Source organism: Callorhinchus milii, unplaced genomic scaffold (assembly GCF_018977255.1).
Source record: "Callorhinchus milii isolate IMCB2004 unplaced genomic scaffold, IMCB_Cmil_1.0 Scaffold24, whole genome shotgun sequence".
NCBI lineage: Eukaryota > Metazoa > Chordata > Chondrichthyes > Chimaeriformes > Callorhinchidae > Callorhinchus > Callorhinchus milii.
In genome coordinates this window covers 4,733,686-4,753,682 of record NW_024704765.1, presented here as the reverse complement: position 1 = coordinate 4,753,682, position 19,997 = coordinate 4,733,686, and the positions used below count along the sequence as shown (strand labels likewise).

General features: G+C 48.7%; 1 protein-coding gene across 1 annotated transcript; it reads left to right on the top strand.

Annotated features, from left to right (window-relative positions):
* The first annotated feature begins 2,282 nt into the window (after positions 1-2,282).
* On the top strand, positions 2,283-19,622 carry LOC103191180 (solute carrier family 2, facilitated glucose transporter member 1). The gene is made up of 10 exons (XM_042343662.1): positions 2,283-2,369; positions 12,429-12,524; positions 13,413-13,573; positions 13,993-14,233; positions 16,278-16,440; positions 16,814-17,001; positions 17,785-17,889; positions 18,327-18,428; positions 18,827-19,030; positions 19,345-19,622. Exons 1-10 carry the CDS (start codon positions 2,355-2,357, stop codon positions 19,546-19,548), a joined length of 1,479 nt encoding a protein of 492 aa, XP_042199596.1. The 5' UTR covers positions 2,283-2,354; the 3' UTR covers positions 19,549-19,622.
* The last annotated feature ends 375 nt before the right edge of the window (positions 19,623-19,997 follow it).

Sequence of the window (19,997 nt, the reverse complement as noted above, 5' to 3'; positions counted from 1 at the left end):
GGAGTGGGTTTTTTCCAATTTCACGGTAGTTGCATTAAGTCGTAATAACAATATTCCTTGAATTTGATGCAGCGCCTCGTCACGTCGTTCAGGCGTCTCAAAGTGCTTCACTGGATGTACTGTAAAGTGCAGTGGCTGTGTATTTTGTGAGCCAAAGGCGGCAGTGAGTTCCACAAACAGCCACGGAGCGAGTGACCAATTTTATCCGGGAGATTGTCGGCAAGGACACCGCGGGGAGAGAGAGAGAGAGAGAGAGAGAGAAACTCCCTTCTCTTTTAGAATAGCGCCATGGAGATCTTTAACGTCCACCTGAACAGGCAGACGAGGAGCTCGGGTTTGACGAGGAGCGAGAGGTGGATTTCTGCGGGAGTCCAGGAGCAGAGCCTTTGCGTTTTCAATTTTATTTTCTTTCGGTTCAACCAAAGAAACAAACAAGCAAACAAATAGATAAATGAATAAAGCAGAAGAGGTCGGCAGTGCACACCCCAGATTGTTGAGTAAAATCCCAGGCTGGCTATACCCCTTTTAGTTATGAAATGAGATCAGTGGCCTCTCGTGCTGACCTGTGACTCAGTAATACTACTGCCCCATCGCGCACACAGGCACACACTCACTCACACACACACACACGTTACATACGCACACTGCACATCCTGTGATTTCCAGCAACAGTTGGCGACCTCTGTAAAACTATCTCAGCTCAGAGCTCTCCTGCTATTTCTATTTTGGAGACCACCCCCCCCCCCCCCCCCCCACCCCCATAGCGCAGTGGTTAACGCAAGCGAGAGGACCTGGGTTCGATTCCCGGGCCGTGCGAAACCTTCGGCGAGTTTACTTACTCCACACGTCTCTCTTTACTTAGCAGTAAGTAGGAACCCGGTTGCTAGTTGATTGGGGGGAATCGCTTTCCTGGGGTAATCCTCCAAAAACTATTCTAATAATTTGGTCACTCGATCCACGGCTGTTTGCGGGGACGCTGCTGTGCGCAATTGGCCGCCGCGTTTCGCCCGCAAAACGCACAGCCAATTCGCTTTACAGTATATTCCGTGAAGCGCTTTGAGACGGCTCGACTGTGTGATCAGGCGCTGCATGAAAATGCACGGATTATTACTGTCCGTGTTTTACTGTGACGAGCTTGCCTTTCGTACGACTGACAAATAAATAAAACGATTGCATTAAAAGAATCGAATAATCCCATGGAATAATCCGAATAACTGTTCAGAAAGAGAATAAGAGTTTCTCTCTGCGTGTGTGTGTGTGTGTACGTGTGTGTGTGCGTGCGCGCGGGTGTGTGTGTGTGTGTGTGTGTGTCCTGGCTCGATGGCCAAATCCTCCCCCCACCCCCCCGCCCGCCCGCCCGATTAAATCGCTCGCTCACATCACGACTGTTTGTGGGCTGTGTATAAATCAGCCGCCGCATCCGCCTACAAAATGCGCAGTAAAACCCCGCGAGGCGCTTTGAGACGTCTTCCCGATGTGAAAGGACCTGGACGGGTCGCAGGGGATAATTGATCATTAAAAATGTCCTAATTGGTGGGGGTGGGGGTGGGGGGGTTAGAGTGAGTGGGCTTGTGTTTATGTGTGTGTGGGTGGGGGTGGGGGAGAGAATGGGAATGGGGTGAGGACAGGGGAGGAGGAGGGGGGCAATAAGTGGAAGTAAGATTGACTGCAAAACAGTAGTGAAAAGTGGGAGGAAAATACTAAGTGGTACGAAACGAGACAGAGAGGGAGAGAAATGAGGATTGGCAGTAGGTTCAGAGGCAGTTTCATACACGTTGGGAGCAAATGGGAATGGGGCAACACCTCTCCAGACGTCAGTCCCATTGATACCCAATCCCTGTGCAAAAGAAGGAGGACAAAAAGCATGAGCTATTGAGGGTGGCACAGAGCAGCCAGTCTCCTGGTGCACTCAGAGAGAGACAGACAGACAGATAGAGAGAGTCAGACAGACACACACACACACAGAGAGACAGACAGACACACAGAGAGACAGACAGACACAGAGAGAGAGAGAGACAGACACACAGAGAGAGAGAGAGACAGACACAGAGAGAGAGAGAGAGAGACACACAGAGAGAGACAGACAGACAGACAGACACACAGAGAGAGACAGACAGAGACAGACACAGAGAGAGACAGACAGACAGACAGAGAGAGATCTGTCTTGTCCAACTCCCAGCCAACTTTTGGGGGCTGGTGGTGGTGGTGGTGGATGGTTCAACTTGCAGTGGATTTATTTATTCACTTGTCTCCCCCCCACACCCCCCACACACACCCCCAGACACCCCCCCCAGACAGGACCAGGATCTTCAGCATCCAGTAACCTTTAAAGGTGTCTTTTGATTGAGGAAGAGATGGCCACAGACAAGGTAAGGGCTTTGTGCTTCACCACACGTTAGCTGTGTCTGTCTGTGTGTGTCTGTGTGTGTGTCTGTCTGTGTCTGTGTGTATGTCTGTGTCTGTGTTTATGTCTGTGTCTGTGTGTGTGTGTGTGTCTGTGTGTGAGTGAGAGTGTTTCTTTCACTAACATTTCCACTAAGAAAATTTCACTGTCTCTTTGACTTCTTCTCTTTACCCCCTCTCTCTCTCTCTCTTTCCCCCTTTCTCCTTTCTCTCTCTCTTTTCCCCTTTCTCTCTTTTCCCCTTTCTCTCTCTCTTTTCCCCTTTCTCTCTCTCTCTTTTCCCCTTTCTCTCTCTCTCTTTTCCCCTTTCTCTCTCTCTCTTTTCCCCTTTCTCTCTCTCTCTTTTCTCCATTCTCTCTCTCTTTTCCCCTTTCTCTCTCTCTCTCTCTTTCCCCCTTTCCCCTTTTTCTCCTTCACTCTCTCTCTGAGTCTTCCACACTCATCAGATCAGGACTGCTTTATTTTCACTGCTTGTTTTTTTACACACACACACACACAAGTGGTTTGTGTCCACTAATCCTGAACTTGTTAATGTTTCTGAAGCAGTTCGAATATGTTACTGTTCATTTGTAATTATACAAAGATCTCTCTCTCTCTCTCTGCTCTACACTATCCAATTATTCTGAGCAATCTTTTTAAATAAAGACCAGTGCATCTTCTATTAGATCTAATACAGTTGAGATTTTTGTGGGGGTGGAGGTGGGTTTTATTTCAATCATCTGTAATTGAAATGAACACACAGTAAACTAGTGATGGGGGGGAAGGGTCGAATGGCAGAGAGCGCGACACATACACATACACAAACCGACTGATTGAGTGCGGAAGGATGTGTCTTGTTTCAAGTGGCATTTTATTAGATCAAAAATAATGCGAAAGGGATTTCAAGGACCTTTTAAGTTAACGATAAGATACCGAGCGTGCCGAGGGCAAGGTTTCTGGAGTCGTCTGTTTGCTCGTTCTGCGAAATGCTTTCATAAACAATCCTTCGTTTTGACCCGGCCGCCCAGCCAGCGCTGCCTCGAAAAGGGGGGAGAAAAAAAATGTGCTGGGTGTAGTGACTGTGTGTTTCGTAGGTGGAACGCGGCAGCCAACATGCGCGCGCCCGGCAACGCCCCGCAAAACGGGCATGAAGCGAGCGATCACTTCCGAGGCATTTCGCCCCCCCCCAAAAAATACACAATCGATTCACTTGGCGGTATATTCTGCGAAGCGCTTTTGAGACGTCTCGACGACGTGATAAGGCGCTGCGTCAAATGCAAGGATTATTATTAGTAGTAGTATTGCCGGCCATGACATCTGGGAGAGAAAGACATTCACTTTCCTTTTTAGTTCGAGATTGTTGTCATTTGCCTGCAGACTGGACCTCGGTTTAATATCTTATCTGAAAGGTGGTACCTCTTGTCTGTGAGCTCAAAGTCCAAATGCGGAGCTTTAACTCGGGAGATATATGATTCATGAGTCAGGAGGGTGAGTTGGAGCCAGTTTGACCCTGTTTCAGTTAAGACAAGAACATGTCAGTCTGTCTGGATCGGTCACTAGCCGACGCTCTCACCTCTGAATCAGGAGGGTGTGGGTTCGAACCCCACATCGGGTTCAGAGCAGACTCTAAGCTGATGCTCCCAAGGCAGTACTGGGGGAGCGCTGCAATGTCTGAGGTGCCGCTCTTCGGGTGAGGTGTTAGTGTTAGAGGTGTTAGAATAATCCTTGCATTTGTTATAAGAGCCTTATCACGTCTTCGAGACGTCTCAAAGCGCTCCACAGGATATACTGTCAAGTGAAATGACTGTGTGTCAAAGCAAGCTCCCAATCTGCTCCCTGTTCAGGTGGACGTTAAAGATTCCGCGACGCTACTCGAAAAGAGAAAGTGGTTTCTCTCTCCCGGCGTCCTGGCCGACAATCCACCAGAGAAATAATAAAATTGGCCGTTTGCTTTGTAGCTGATTGTGGGACGTCGCTGCGCGGAAATTGGCTGCCGTGTTTGCTTACGAAACACGTGGTCACTACACTTTGGGGTAAAGTCCTGTGAAGTGCTTTAGATGTGTCTACGACATAATAAGGTGCTTATCAAATGCAAAGAGTATTTTGTTGTTATAGCTGAATGAGGACCAACAGCAGGGAAACAGGCCAGACTTGCAAAATGTGCAAGGAAACAGGCACACAAGGGCACGGTTTATAAGGTGGGAGGGACAGGTTAAACAGTAGCTGCTGGCAAGAGTTTAGACTCCTGTCGCTCTCCGTCCCCCCCCACCCCTTTCCCTCCAGACTGTAGAAAAAAAATAGAAGAACCAGCTTTCGGGTCAAAAGAATTTGGTCGCTCATTTCGACCTCAAAATACTCAGTCACTCCATTTTACAGTACATTTTGTTCAGCGCTTTGAGATGTCTCAACGACATGATAAGGCGCTATAGTAGAGTCCGGTTTGTTAGAGCGCTCTCCTTGCCAGCGTTCGATTCCTGGGCAGGGCGAAGCATTGGCCAAGTCTCCCTATTCCACACGTCTCTGTTTACCTAGCAGTAAATAGGAACCTGTTTGTTGGTTGATAAGAGGATCGTTCTTCCGAGGGTAATAATCTCTTCAAGAAAACACTAATAATAATCTGGTCGCTCAATCCACGACTGTTTGCGGGACGCTGCTCCGTGCAATCGGCTGCCGGTTTCGCCCACAAAATATACAGTCAATTCACTTGACGTATCAGGTGAAGCGCTTTGAGACGTCTCAATGACGTGATAAGGCGCTGTAGGAGATGGCAAGTATTATTCTGGGTATAGCAAAGTATTGGGATTTGGTAAGTATATTGCAATTGCAGAGGGCAGTGGGTTCAGGCTATTTCAATGCGCGTAGACAAACTGCAGTTTATTATTAGGTGGAAGCTGTAACTGATAGCTTGTTTTATAAGGTCAACTCAGGGAAAGAGAGTTGAGTGACTGACTGGCTGAGCCGTGGGTCTTCCTGGTAACTAAAGCCTCTGAGAGGTCAGCGGTTGTTCAGTGGGCCCAGAGGACACTGATTCATCGCTTCTTATTGTTGTGCGTGTTTCTTACTCTTGTGACATCTGGGCTACAGGTTGTTCTGTGCTGAGAACAGCCAAATCAATCAGTCCGTGGCCCTCGCCTGTGGTTTAGATGCCGTTCTGTTTGGAGATGAGCAAGCGATTGCGGGGGAAATTGAGTGCTGGGCTCCCTTTGACCACATTTTCGGCCATCTTCACCTCTTTTTTTTTTCCCCCCCCCACCTCTCCCAAACTCCGGACCGTGCTCTGGTCCTCCACCCGCTGTGAAAGTCTGTAGAAATGTAAATTTGTATTGTAAGGTGGGGGAGAGAGATGCTGATAACTTATCTGGGTATTTGCATATAAAAACAAAACCCAAACCAGGTGCCTTGAGAATCCTCAAGGTCTGAGCCTCCTGAGCCTTTGCCTTTAACTTGTTAGGATTAATGCAGAGTTTGGGGTTAATGGTTAAATTCCGCCCTCATTTGGAAGCCGCTATCCGTCTCGTTTAGCATCGCGGCGCCCGAACGCGGACCCGGTTCAGCTGCTCTCCCGAGACATTTGCACCATCTCCCGTCTTACCCCAGAGTGTGCGTTGGGGGGGGGGTGACTGCTGGAGTCTTAACCGGTTAAAACCGCAGAGAGACTGCCGTTGATATCGCTGTCCGGCAAGCTTTCCCGCAGCTTGCCCACCTAGTACCAGCCTACCCCGTTAGGGCTTTGGCTTACAGGGTTAACAGGAGCTGAATGACATTAAACTGACGTAAGTTGTTTATAGTCTGTGAGCTGTATAGCTCTGTTTACCTGAATACAGTATTTCTGTGGAGAATTAACACTCTCTGTTGGTGAGAAATACCACTCGGGTGTAAACGCACTCTTATCTTCTTAGTGTTTCGGGGCACCAGGATTTAGCAAATTCTTAAATCCAGCCTTAATTGTGGAAGCTGTTTTTTCTTTTAAGCTGTTTTAAGAACCCGGGGGGGGGGGGGGCGGGAGGGGGGGAGAGAGACAACGACAAAGAGAGAAGGAAAACAAGACGTCAAATTTAAGCCTGAATTCAATAATTTGCCAATTCCTGGCTAAAACAGCGCACTCGTAGAGTAAACCAGAATTTCTCCCCGCAAGTGCTTTTTCTTTCCGCCCATAAAATACACAGCCACTTGACTTTACAGTGTAACCTGCGAAGCGCTTTGAGACGACTTGACCAAGTGATAAGGCGACGCCATATCAAATGCAAGGTTTATTATTTATTATTTCTACTGTTATTATTTTTACTGGTCAACTGCTTTTCATTTCAAGACCAAAGAAACTTTGTTGACAAACGATGTAGTTGCGACGTTTTCGCAGTAAAATCCTGTGTAAATGTTGCTGGTGTTGAATTTGTTATCATTTAAGGACTGGGTACATTTTAACATGGGTTAGTCAGTCAGTGTCTGACTGAAGCTGTGAATGTATCAGTTCGGGATCTGTTTCATAGGGATAACCTTCTTAGTTAGTTAGTTTCCCTTTAAATTATTATTATTATTAACAATAATAATAATCCTCGGGTTTGATATAGCGCCTTAACACGTCTTGGAGACGTCTTGTAGCTCTTCACAGAATATACTGTCGAGTGAGTTTATATTTTTAAAGATTAATAATAATAACAATGACGACGATGACGATTCTCACGGTTTATTTTGTTTATCGCCCCCTCTATTCCCGACCGCCCCCCCACCCTACCCCCCCCACGGACTGCGACTACTGATCGCGGCTGTTACATAAACGGACGGCTTAGTGGTCAAGTCATGTGAAAGGAATAACGCGGTTTAAGTGCATTTTGGGATTGGTTGCTATGGCTACAGTGAATCTCATAAATTCTAAATCAGCACATATATTTTTGTTTCCTGCAAGCAGCAGCCTCCTCGCTACCAACTCAGGATGTCATTTAGCGGCGAGAAATGGACCGAATAAGACACGGGTCCTAATGGAAGCATTTTTGCCCAAACCCGTAGGTTTTTTTTTAAAAAAAAAAGCAAATCCCTTAGGAAGACATCAAACCTACTGACCAACGCTAACTAGAATAACAATAACCCTTGCATTTTGTCCCGCGCCTTTCACGTCAGGGTTTCGAACCGAAGCGCTTTACAGGCTACACTAGAGTGTAGTGACTTGTATTTTGTGCGCAAATAAATATATATATATATATAAATGTATATCTTTTGCCCACAAAATGTACAGTCGATTCACTTTGCGGTGTATCCTGTGAAGCGCTTTGAGACGTCTCGGAAGACGTGATAAGGCGCTGTATCAAATGCAAGGATTATTATTGTTGTGTGCGTGTGGTGCGTGGAATAATTTGCAGTCTCATATGAAAACGGGGGGATAGCAGTGGAGTTTTGCGAAGTACATTTATTTTAATTTACATTTAATTTCACAGGATTTCTTAACGGATTTCTTAATGCCAACTGTGCAGTTGGCGAGTCTCGAAAGCATCACTGATTGCTCACCACATTATCGGGCAGAAACTCCCCCCCCCTCCCCCTTCCTGGGGAGGGGGGGGTTCAGTGGGGGGGGGGGGTTCTCGGGGTTTATTCTGTTTAAGTAGCGTTTGTCGAGCGTCCAGAATTTGGCACATCCGAGCCCGCGCTCGTGTTTTTTCCTGTTCTGCTTCTAAAGAACGGAGAACATTAGCGTCAAAGGCTGAATTCAGCAATTTTACCAAACTGTGCACATCCTGAAATGTTGGGCAAATCAGATAACTCCAGACGCGTGTGGAAATTCTCTCCATCTGCGTGATTGGGAATGTGATGATTCCACATTTCCTATGAAGAATTATCACAAATTAGACTGCCTCATTAACTGCAAGCTGTAAATCGAACTGCGAATGGGCATTTTTATTAATTAATATTAATATTCCCTGAGCCAAACTTGAGCCACTTTTGAAATATTCCAACAACCAAAATGTCTGAGCCACTGCTGGCTGTTCGTCAACAGTTGTTTTGAATCCAAATAGAGACACGACGCTGCCCTTTCTTTTAAAAGAAAACAAATCTGCTTTCAAGTAACGTGTGACTTTAGTGCAATCCAAAGCTCTACTGTCCGAGCAAAAGCAACGGGCAGCGAGCGAAGTGTTCCAATTCTGAAACAAAAATTGTTGAAGTTAATATGAATAATCCTTGCATTTGGTGTAGCGTCTGTTCACGAGGGAAGGACGTCTCAAAAGGCTTCTCAGGATTTACTGTGAAATGCAGTGACTGTGTTAGTAGACGAATTCGGCAGCACAATTGCACACGGCAGTGTTCCCACAAACAGCCATTGGTGGAACGAGTGACCAATTTTATTTGGGGGGGAATGTTGGCCAGGACACTGGGAGAGAAAAATTCCCTTCTCTTCCCCTATAGCGAACTGGAACCTTTAACATCCACCAGATCCGTCAGCTAGGAGCTCGGTTTGACGTCTCATGCGAATAATTTGGGTTTGAAAGTGCTCCCTTTCACATAAAGGCACTCCCGGGACCCTCGAGTGCAGTGATGGAGGGTGGGCTTCATGTTGGAGGTGCCGTTCAACCGAGCTCCCTCCCATCTGTGGACGTTAAAGACCCTTTGGGGCTGGTGTCCCTGGCCAACAATCCCACTGGATAACCGTTGCCCATTCACCTCCTGGCTGTTTGCGGGGAAGTTGCTGTGTGCAAATTGGCCGTGGTCAACCCCAAAAACATACTTGAACTGCACTATAACGGCAATCTCTCGCTTTGAGATGGTTTGAGGTGAAAGCTGTTGTATCACACACACACACACACACACACACACACACACACACCCACACCCACACACACTGGTTATCAGGAGCTTGACAAACAGAATGGCGAGCAGGAAAAAGACAGCGTTATAGACGCTAACCAAAGCCCTGTAGAGTTTGTGCAGCATTGAACTTGGAATCAGTATCACGGTTTGACGGTATGAATCTTCAAGTCAGAAGTGGCTGCAGAGGTTGGTTTCGTTAGGGTTTGAGAGCAGGACAGATTGAAGCCAACAGGGAGCGAGGGAGTGGACTGCAAACGGAGAGAAAGTTACAAGACGTTCTAGAAATCTGGCGCAAGATTCCGCGAAGGAAGACTGTTTAGGGAAATACTAATAGTAATAATCCTTGCATTCGATGCCTTAACGTGTCTTTGAGTTGTCTCAAAGCGCTTCATAGAATTTACTGTAAAGGGAATTGTCTGTATATTTTAAAATGCACATATTATCATTATATGACATTATTATCTCAATCCACACCTGTTTGTGGGACGCTGTCTGTGCGCAAATTGGCTGCCGCGTTTTGCCCATAAAACGACATAGTTAATTCACTTTACTGTGTAGAAGATAAGGCACTATATCAAATACAAGGTTAATAGTAGGCAAGGCAATCTATAAATCTGTTTCTTAAGGTTTAAAGTTCCGGCAAAGCTTTCTGGAGCAAGAGAAGGAAGTTGTCCTGGCTGATAATTTCTCTCTCTCTCTCCTTCCTTCCCCTCCCGATAAAATTGTTCATTTACTTTCTAGCTTAACTAGCGGCGCGCAAAAAAACAGTCACTATGTTTGGGCGATGACTAACACGAGCTTTGTTAATGATTGTGCAACCAAAAAAACTACAGGCTTCATAATAACACACACAAACCTCTGAGGGCGAGTGATTAGTGCAATATTAACCATAGATTAGGCGCGGTTTCTAAACATAAATATTAATATGTCATTTGTTAATGTGGCGAATGAGCATTTTAGAAGCATATAATAATTAATAATCTGGTTCCTTGTATATCATACAGCGCTGTGAATGAGGGAAGGGTGACTCAAAGTGCTTAATAGGATTTATGATACGGTGAAATGTGATTTTAGATTATTTGAACGTGGCAGTCAATTTGCGCACAGCATTATCTCGCAAACAGTCACAGAGGGAACAACTGATTTTATCCGAGGGGGCGGATTTGTTGGTCAGAATACCAAGCGGGGGAGAGAGCGAGAGAGAGACTCACTTCTCTACGGCATCTAAGGTCCACCTGAACAGGCGCAGATGGGACCTCGGATTAACGGCACATCTGAAGGACGGTACCTCGGACGATGCAGCGCTCCTAACCCCGGCACCACATCAGAGCGTCAGTCTAGACTATGTCCGGGGGCGGGGGGGGTGCTCGAACCCACAACCCTCGGATTCAGAGGCGATGAGAGAGCGCTTGTGGAGTCCTGTAGCTCAGTGGTTAGAGCACTCGCTTTGCAAGCGAGAGACCTGAGTTCAATCCCAGGCAGAGGGCGAAACCTTGGGCAAGTTTCCTTACTCCACACAGAGCCTAATAATAATCCCTCCAAAACCAAAAACAATAATAAATTGGTCATTTTCAATCTACAACTGTTTGTGGGACATTGCTGTGCGCAATTGGCTGCCGCGTTCGCCCATAAATATACAGTCAATTCACTTTACAGTGTGTTCTGTGAAGCGCTTTGGGACGTCCTCCCGACGTGAAAAGCGCTATATCAAATGCAAGGATTATTATTATTATTATTACCCGCTGAGCCGGGCTTTGAACCAAGGACTCCCGATCGAGCTTAGGAGAGATTTTGAGTGAAAGGAAGATTTAAACGCACCTTTAATGGACTCGCTCGCGAGCAGGTGGTGTCATTAGCCTAAAATCCCTATTACTTTATTTACACCGTATCTAATTATTTTACATTTTGTCCTTGCTTATCAGGGCTGCGTGTGGGGAAGGGCTGGCGGGTTTGATGGAGAGGCGAGGGTGCGTGTTGAGTTTATTTGCACAGCTACTTGGGTTCACTAAGCAAGGCTTCATCACCATGACCTGGCTGGCCGTCAACCAAGCCAACGGGTTTAAACGCTCCGGGCCCACGGCTTTGTGGAAAAAAAAGTGCACAGCAAAAGCTGCTTAGCTGACGGGCGGCAGAGACTGATGCTCGGTGTGTGACAGGAGCAAACGCAGCTCACCGTAAGCTAATCGCCATGTTCATCACAGCGGGGATCAGGGAACAGGGAGGAGCAGGTTGTGCAATGCGGCTCACCTAACAATGCGACACTGCCAGCTTTCAGCGAGGAGAGTCGAGGGGTGTTTCTGGAGTAAGACGGATGTCGAGCTCCTGAGAGATCTCGTCCGCCGACGTGGGAGGTTGTCACATGCCACAGTTGTTCTGTGGAGCTGTTACTCACTCACAGCACTGACTGGTCATTCTTTGCCCACAATACTTGTTTACCCCCCGCGCTCTCTCGCGCGCTCTCTCGCGCTCACTCCAAACCCACTTACCGTAGACTTGCGCTGAAGGATTTCCCCCCACCCCCCCCCCCACCCCACCGCCGACCTCCGAGGATAAAAGAGACTTTGGCACATATTCACGAAAGCAAAAGATGGAAAGGGTTTTACGTGAAGTGGAGTGACTGCGTGGTTTGCGAGCAAAGAAGTCACACTTGTAGGCGTTCGCCTACGAAACACGCAGTCACTCCACTTTGTAGTCAAAATCCCGTGAAGTACTTTGAGATGTCCTGACGTGAAAGGTGCCACATCAAATGCTTTTATTACAGTGCATCTTGTGAAGGATAGCATCTCAAATTGCTTTACAAGGTCATTGTGGATTGGATGTGAGAGATGGTGAGGGGAGAGAGAACAGACACACACACACCACACACACACTTGACGGCTTCCAGTGCTTGTTATCCTGTGGGATAAAATTTGTGCTGATTCACGATGTGTTCCTTGTGCCGATCGTAATTATCAACGTAATTACTTTCACAACTTTCACTCCTAACATTGCGCAATGCTCATTAAAACATCGTCGCTGGGGTTTAGATTACCATTCGCTCGCTACAACAACAACAACAACAACAAATTACATTTGTCTCAACGCCTTTCGTGTCGGGAGGACGTCCCGAGGGGCGACAAAAACACACGGTCACTACGGTTAAAAACCAAAAGGGCTCGTGAAGGGGCTTTGAGACGTCTCTCAACGACGCGACGAGGAGCTCGAATGGCAAGCGGCGTTAATTATTGATTGTAATCACTGATCTCGTTGCAGCAAATGACGGGAAATTTAATCACGGCGGTTGGCGTGGCTGTGATCGGTTCGCTGCAGTTTGGGTACAACACCGGAGTCATCAACGCTCCTCAGAAGGTGAGATCCCGGAAATTGGTTGAGGTGGAATTAAATGTGGATGTTACACTGCAGTCGCAAGCGGACTTTGTATGTTTGCCTTTGGGATATAAAACAGGAGGATTCACAAGTGTTGCAGAATGTGGTTTCCGTTCGAGAAGCCAACGGGAGGGGGAGGATCGGGGCCAAGAAGACAGCAACATCAACAACTAATGCCATTTTACCCAGCGCCTTCCCACGTCGGGAGGACGCTCCGAGGCGCTGGACAGTCAGGGATTTGGACCCAAGGTGGGGTGTGGGGGGGGGGGGGGGTGGTAGGAGGGTTTTGAGATGCGTCTTGAAGGAATCAAGGGAAGAGGCGAAGGGGTAGTGAGATAAGAGTTCCAGAAGAGGCTGAAGGCCCGTCTGCCGATGGTTAAAAGGATTTTAGGGGGAGCTTTTGATCCCACTTTGCCAGACACAGGCATGAGCACAAGGTTGGAAACAACCTCATTCAGTGACATTCAGTGAGAGGCCGATGAGGTGCAGTGTGTAAACGGGTTCAAAGTGCGAGACACGGGGAGCAATTGGGAGTGGAGACACCTAGTGGTGATATCGTATTCGTTTCAACTTCAATCCGTTTCTTTTCTTTCCATTATTGCATTTTTTGGGTATCAATCCATAAGACTTCAAACATTTTTTTGTCACGTTCCCCCCCCCGTTCCCTGCTTTTTCCTCCTCTCTCCCGATCCCGCCCACCCCGTCCCCCAAAACAAACGCAAAACAAAGGGGGCAAAACTTGCAGCGTTCCTTAAATATTCCGTAAACCTGCGAGCGTAACATTCGTAGAATTTTTCCAGCGCAGAAGGAGGCCATTCGGCCCATTGTGCCTGTGCCGGCTCTTTGAAAAGAGCTTTCTTTCTCTTCCAGGTGATTGAGAACTTTTTGAACGATACCTGGATTTACCGCTACAATGAACCAATCAGCCAGGGTACCCTCACCAGCCTCTGGTCTCTGTCCGTCTCCATTTTCTCCGTGGGGGGCATGTTTGGCTCGTTTTCTGTCGGGCTCTTCGTCAATCGCTTTGGAAGGTAACACGGAATCCGCAGCTCAATCCTCGATGGTGTGACAAGCTATGATAGTCACCGAGGGGTTCCTGTAGCGCAGTGGTTAGCGCACTCCCCATGCAAGCGAGAGGTCCCAGGTTCGATGCACAGGGCGAAACCTTAAGCCACGTTTCCTTACTCCACATGCACTCCTCTGCTGACCCGGCAGTAAGGTTGTTAGTCGATTGGTGGATCGCTTTCTGGGGGTAATATTTCTCCCCCCAAAATAATAGTAATAGTTTGGTCGCTCAATCCACGGCTGTTCGTGGGACACCGCTATGCGTAACTGGCTGCGGTGTTTTGCCCGGTATATTTTGTGAAGCGCTTTGAGCTGCTATATCAAATGCAAGGATTATTATTATTATTAATAATAATTAATAACATAACGTCCCACCTTGCTCCAGGAAAAACTCCATGCTGATGAACAACTTGCTGGCATTCATCGCGTCGGCCCTGATGGGATTTTCCAAGCTTGCCGGCTCTTACGAGATGCTGATAATGGGACGTTTCTTCATTGGCATCTACTCCGGTTTGACCACCGGCTTCGTCCCCATGTACGTGGGCGAGATCTCCCCCACCAACCTCCGGGGGGCGTTGGGCACTCTCCACCAGCTGGGAATTGTCGTCGGGATTCTGATCGCGCAGGTGAGGCTTCGCGCCCACTCGCCCCCTCGCATCTCGCGTCGCAGTTCATCACATCGTCGAGACGATGCAAAGAGTCTTCGAAAAGCGAAGCAGGACTTTACTGAGCGGTGTAGTGACTGTGCACATTGTGGACCTGGAAAATCCCAGAGAGAGATTGTTGGAATGGAATACGCTCACTCTTCTCTCTCTCTCTCTCTCTCTTTGGAGGGACACATCTTGTTTACCTAATTCCGGAGTGTATTAGGCGTGGGTTGGCAAGAGCCGAGGCTTGGTGACCCCAGAGTGTGCGTTGTGGGGGGTGGGGTGGGGGGGGGGTAACTGCTGGAGTCTAACCAGCTTAAACCACATAGTTTGCTGTTGAGATCACTGTCTAGCAAACAAATAGCTGTCAGGCTAACTGACTGCTGGTGAAGGCAGAGTTTAATTTGCAATCAACGAGTTCGCTCGCTCGCTCGCGCGCTCAAAACCGCGCACGAAACAACCGAGCAATGTTTGGGAGTGTTGGCCGAGGACTCTGTGAGAAACCCCCCCACCCCCCATTTATTTTTGGGCGAGTGTCACAAGATCTTTAACATCCACTTGAACCGGGAGACGGGTACTTGATATAAGGTCTGGTCTTGAAAGACGGCACCTCCCCCCTTTCCCCCCCTTTCCCCCCCCCCTCCCCTCGTCCCTCCTCCCCTGGAGCGTGGCTGCGGAATGTGAAACGTACTCTGTGATTTCAGGCTGTGACGTAGATGAGCTCGACTCTCGACCTTCTGAGCCCGGAGTCTGGCTGACGTCTCTGTGTGCTCGTGTAATACTTTCCGATCCTGTGATGGAAATGGCACTGTGGCACTGGGGGATATAATTAGACACAACGCTGATGAGTTTCCACTTATAAGTCTGACTGATAACAACAAAATGCGTAAATGTGATTGATTCACTGACAAAAGCTTCTCGGGTCTGGACCTGCACATGTGGACGTTAAAGATTCCACAGCGTTTGGAGAAGGGAGTTTCTCTCTCTCTCTCTCTCTCTCTCTCTTTCCCGGTGTCCTGACTGACAGTCTCCCCCCCCCCACCACCACCCCCCAGGATACAATCGGTCATTGGGTTTCATTTCAGGACTGTTTGTGGGACGCTGCTGCGGGCGGATTGGCTGCTGCCGCTATTTCCTCCGACATAACCTACAGTCCATTCACTTTCCCGAATATCCTATGAAGCGCTTTGAGACGTCTCGACGCCGTGATAAGGCGCTATATCAAATGCAATCACATAATAATGATCCTCGCGTTTGACATAGCGCTTTTCATGTCTTCTCGACGTCTCAAAGCGCTTCACAGGGTAGACTGGAAAGTGAATGGACTGTATATTTGTGGGCGAAACGCGGCGGCCAATTGCGCACAGCGGCGTCTCACAAACAGCCGTGGATTGAAAATGACTTAATTTATTATTTGTTTTTTGGAGGGATTATTGTTAGGCTCTGTGTGGAGTAAGGAAACTTGCCCGAGGTTTCGCCCTCTGCTGGGAATTGAACCCAAGTGTCTCGCTTGCAAAGCGAGTGCTCTAACCACTGAGCTACAGGGCTCCACTGTTGTTATTATGATTATTATTACAAAACAAGCAGTCACTGCAGTTTATTGTAATAATAATAATAATAATCCTTGCATTTGATACAGCGCCTTATCACGTCTTCGAGACGTCTCAAAGCGCTTCACATAATATATTGCAAAGTGTATATTTTCTGGGCGAAACATGGCAGTCAATTGCGCACAGGAGCGTCCCCTAAACAGCCGTGGATTGACTTTGTAGTATATATTATCATTATTATTACTTTGTGAAGAGCTTTTCACTGTTGTATTTCGACCGTGTATCGCTGAGTTATTATTAGTGTTATTACATTTATTATTATTGTTGTGTTCATTTATTTATTATTGTGATTATGTCTATTGTTATTATTGTTTGGATTACAAAAAAATTCGCTTTTTTTATATATTAAAAAGGAAAACAAACTCTCTGGGAAGGTGGAATTAATTCCGAACGTGTCTCTTGTGTGTTGACAGATCTTCGGCTTGGAGTCGCTGATGGGAAACGAATCCCTTTGGCCTCTGTTGCTTGGTTTCATCTTCATCCCGTCCTTGGTCCAGTGCATCGCCTTCCCTTTCTGCCCGGAGAGCCCCCGCTTCCTCCTCATCAACAGGAACGAGGAGAACAAGGCCAAGAGCGGTGAGGCTATGGAAAAGTAAACCGTCGATCCACGGCGGTTCGCGGGACGCTACTGCGCGCAATCGGCCCCTTGTGCGCTGGACTTAACGTGTCAGCCTCCCCCGCAAGGCACTGCGCTCCTCCCCACAGATTACGTCACTCCGCTCTGCTCCACCTGCCAATCAAGACCCTCCCTCCTCTCCCCCCACAGTGTCCACCATCTTAAACATGGCAGCGATTGCCCCCAAGCCTAAGGTTGTTGTATTGGAGCTGTGGGGGTTTGGAGAGGGGAGATTTATACAGTAAATGGACCCTTCTTCCCTCCCCCCCCCCCACCCCACCCGCCCGCCTGGTTTGAGTTCTAACGTGTGCCGTCGCTCGCTTGTTCCGTTAGTTCTGAAGAAGCTTCGGGGGACAACTGACGTGAGCAGCGACCTGCAGGAGATGAAGGAGGAGAGCCGGCAGATGATGAGGGAGAAGAAGGTCACCATCCCCGAGCTCTTCCGCTCCCCCCTTTACCGGCAGCCGCTACTCATTGCTGTGGTCCTGCAGTTATCCCAGCAGCTGTCGGGCATCAACGCTGTGAGTCCTGCCTCGTTTCACGATGATCCATCCGCCATCTTGCATGCGCCAAAATACTGGGGGTGGGAGGAGGGAGAGGAGGAGTTTCACGTAGCTTCACCCACTTGCATCGATGGTCGAAAAACTGTTGATCGACCTTTAACAGTGGACAGGTTCGAGCATGAGCCTGTTCTCCCCCCCCCCACCCCCCACCATAGGCATCATGGTTTAGCCCGTAGCTTCGTTTCTGAATGAGCCGTCGGCCATTTTGCATGTGCCAATTGGTTGGCGGGGGGAGTGGAGGAGTTTCACGTACAGTTGCACAGAGCCACACAGCGCAGAAAGAGGCCATTCGGCCCGACCAGTGGGTGCCGGTGTTTATACTCCACATGAACCCCCACCCCTCCTTTTTTTTCCCCCTCCCCCTCGGGTACACGTTCACGTCTGCTCTCGGTAACCATCACAGTTTGGCCACAACCCAACCTCGTGCAAGTGGAAACCCAGGTTCATCAATGACCCTCTCTCTCTCTGTTTCCGAGTCAAACCCCCAATTTAGCAGGTTAGAACCCCCCCCCATTAGTGAGTGGGTGGGGGTAGGGAGGGTCTCGTGGCTCAGGAATAATGCACCATAAGGCATCTGGGGAATGAACTCCTGATCTCAGACAAAAACTAGGATACAAGGCTAATCCTTACTATTCCAAAGATCTTTTTTTTTCCTGACGTTTTATGGATATGTCTTTTTTTTTTCTCTCCTCCCACCCCCACACTCTCTTCCCCCCCCCCCCCCCCCACTCCACACCGCAGATATTTTACTATTCGACAAATATTTTCGCCAAAGCCGGGGTAGGGCAGCCCGTTTACGCCACGATCGGCTCAGGCATCGTCAACACCGCTTTCACGGTTGTCTCGGTGAGTAACCGCTTCTACCTGAGAGGTTGAGTCTCGGCTCCGAGTGAGAGGGAACGCGTCCGGGCACTGTAGGCCTTTCGTGTTGGGCGTCGGGGCGCTTCAAGGGACAATGGGTGGGCGGCGGGGGGTGGTGGGTGGGTGGGGGATGGTGGGTGGGTGGGGTGGGGCTTGACGCTGTGATGGGAGGGCGGGTGGTTGAGTGGATGAGGCGAGTGTTCTGCTGGGAGGACATCAGATGGGTTGTAGGGGCCTTTTTGCCCAAACAACGTCCCAAATGCTCTTGACCGTGCACTTGTAGACGAACGCGGCAGCTCAAGAGGTGCAATGCAATGTCCAGTGTTATTTGGGGAAGGGATTGTCGGCCTGGACACGTTGGTGGGGGGGGGGCAATGAGGAGAGAGGGGGAGATTGTCTTAACGCGGTCCTTGCCTCCCCAGCTGTTCGTGGTGGAGCGCGCGGGCAGGAGAACGCTGCACCTGATCGGGCTGGCGGGGATGGGCAGCTGTGCCGTGCTCATGACCATCGCTCTGGTGTTGTTGGTGAGTCGTGTTTCTTTCACCTCGGGTCACGGGATTGAGATGGGAACCCGGTCACCCAGCCCCTCCTTCTACTCCCCCCCCCCCCCTCCCCCCCACCCACGCACACGCCATGTCCCAGTTGATTTACTGCTAGCTCTTTTGCCCTCAGCAATGTTCAGGCATGGACCGAACAAACAATTTTCATTGGAGGGGGAGTGGGGGTGTGGGGGGCAGGATGATGGGGATGATGACTCAAAAGTGCCTGACATGGGGGTGCGAGTGGCAGAGGCGAGAGCGCGAGTTCTCTCTAATTATTGATGAGTTTCTCTATTTATCGATTGATTTCTCCACTGAGATTCTCTCCCAGTTGATTCCCGGGCGTAAATGGTGGGTAACCTTTCCCGCTTTCTCCCACACAGGACCAGCAGTCGTGGATGAGTTACCTGAGTATCATTGCTATCTTCGGCTTTGTGGCGTTCTTCGAGATCGGGCCAGGGCCCATCCCCTGGTTTATCGTGGCTGAACTCTTTAGCCAAGGCCCTCGGCCATCAGCCATCGCCGTAGCCGGCCTCTCCAACTGGACGGCCAACTTCATAGTGGGGATGGGCTTCCAGTACATCGAGGTACAGTTCCCCACCCGCTCCGTGTCCAGCTCCGGCCTCGGCGGTCTGTTTATCCATCGATCGATCTGTCTGTTTAGAGATTGATTCATATTTCTCTGCTTTTCTATCGATAACTGTATCTATTGATTTCTATTGATCCATTCATTTATTTTCCTATTTATTGATTTCTTTGTCTATTGATTGCTTTATTGGATTTTCTATTGATTTCTCAATTGATTGATTTATTCCTCGACTCATTTTTTGCCGTCTGTTGATCTCTCTCTCTCTCTATTGATTGATTCCCTCTCATTGCTCTCTCTCTCCCCCCCCGGCAGATGGTGTGTGGGCCCTACGTCTTCATCATCTTCACGGTTCTGCTCCTGATCTTCTTCATTTTCACCTACTTCAAAGTGCCGGAGACGAAGGGCAGGACATTTGATGAGATCGCCTTGGGTTTCCGCCAGGGTGGGGCAGGCAACTCGCCCGAGAAGATGGCCCCCGAGGAGATGAATAGCCTGGGAGCCGATTCCCAGGTTTAGCCAAACCACCAGCCAGCTGGACATTCGTCACGCACTGCTCCTCAATCTCCCCCGCGCTCCCCCCCACCACCCCCCCACCCCAATACACTACTGATATAAACAACCATCTTAAAGAGATGGACCACTGAAATCATCAGAACTCCCCCTCCCCCCCCCCCCCAAACATTCCTTCCCCCCCACCCACAAATATGTCAAAACTAACTCCTGGGTGTTTCCCCATCATTTTGTGGTCAAAATATGTTACTGATGATCTTCTAACTCTTTGGATACATCAATTGTGTGCGAGTGGGTGGACGAGTGAGTGGATGAGTGAGTGGGGGGAGGAGGGGGTGGGGTGGGGGGGGGGTGGGCAATTTTTTGTTGTTGTTGCGACTGAATTCATTGATTTTTAAAAATATTTTAAAACCAACCAACAAAAAAAAGATATATTTTCTGCTTTCAGTGTATAG

Coding starts and splice junctions, on each gene's coding strand:
- LOC103191180 (XM_042343662.1), top strand. Junction 12,525..13,412: donor TCATCAACGCTCCTCAGAAG/GTGAGATCCCGG, acceptor TTTCTCTTCCAG/GTGATTGAGAACTTTTTGAA. Junction 17,002..17,784: donor AGCTGTCGGGCATCAACGCT/GTGAGTCCTGCC, acceptor TCCACACCGCAG/ATATTTTACTATTCGACAAA.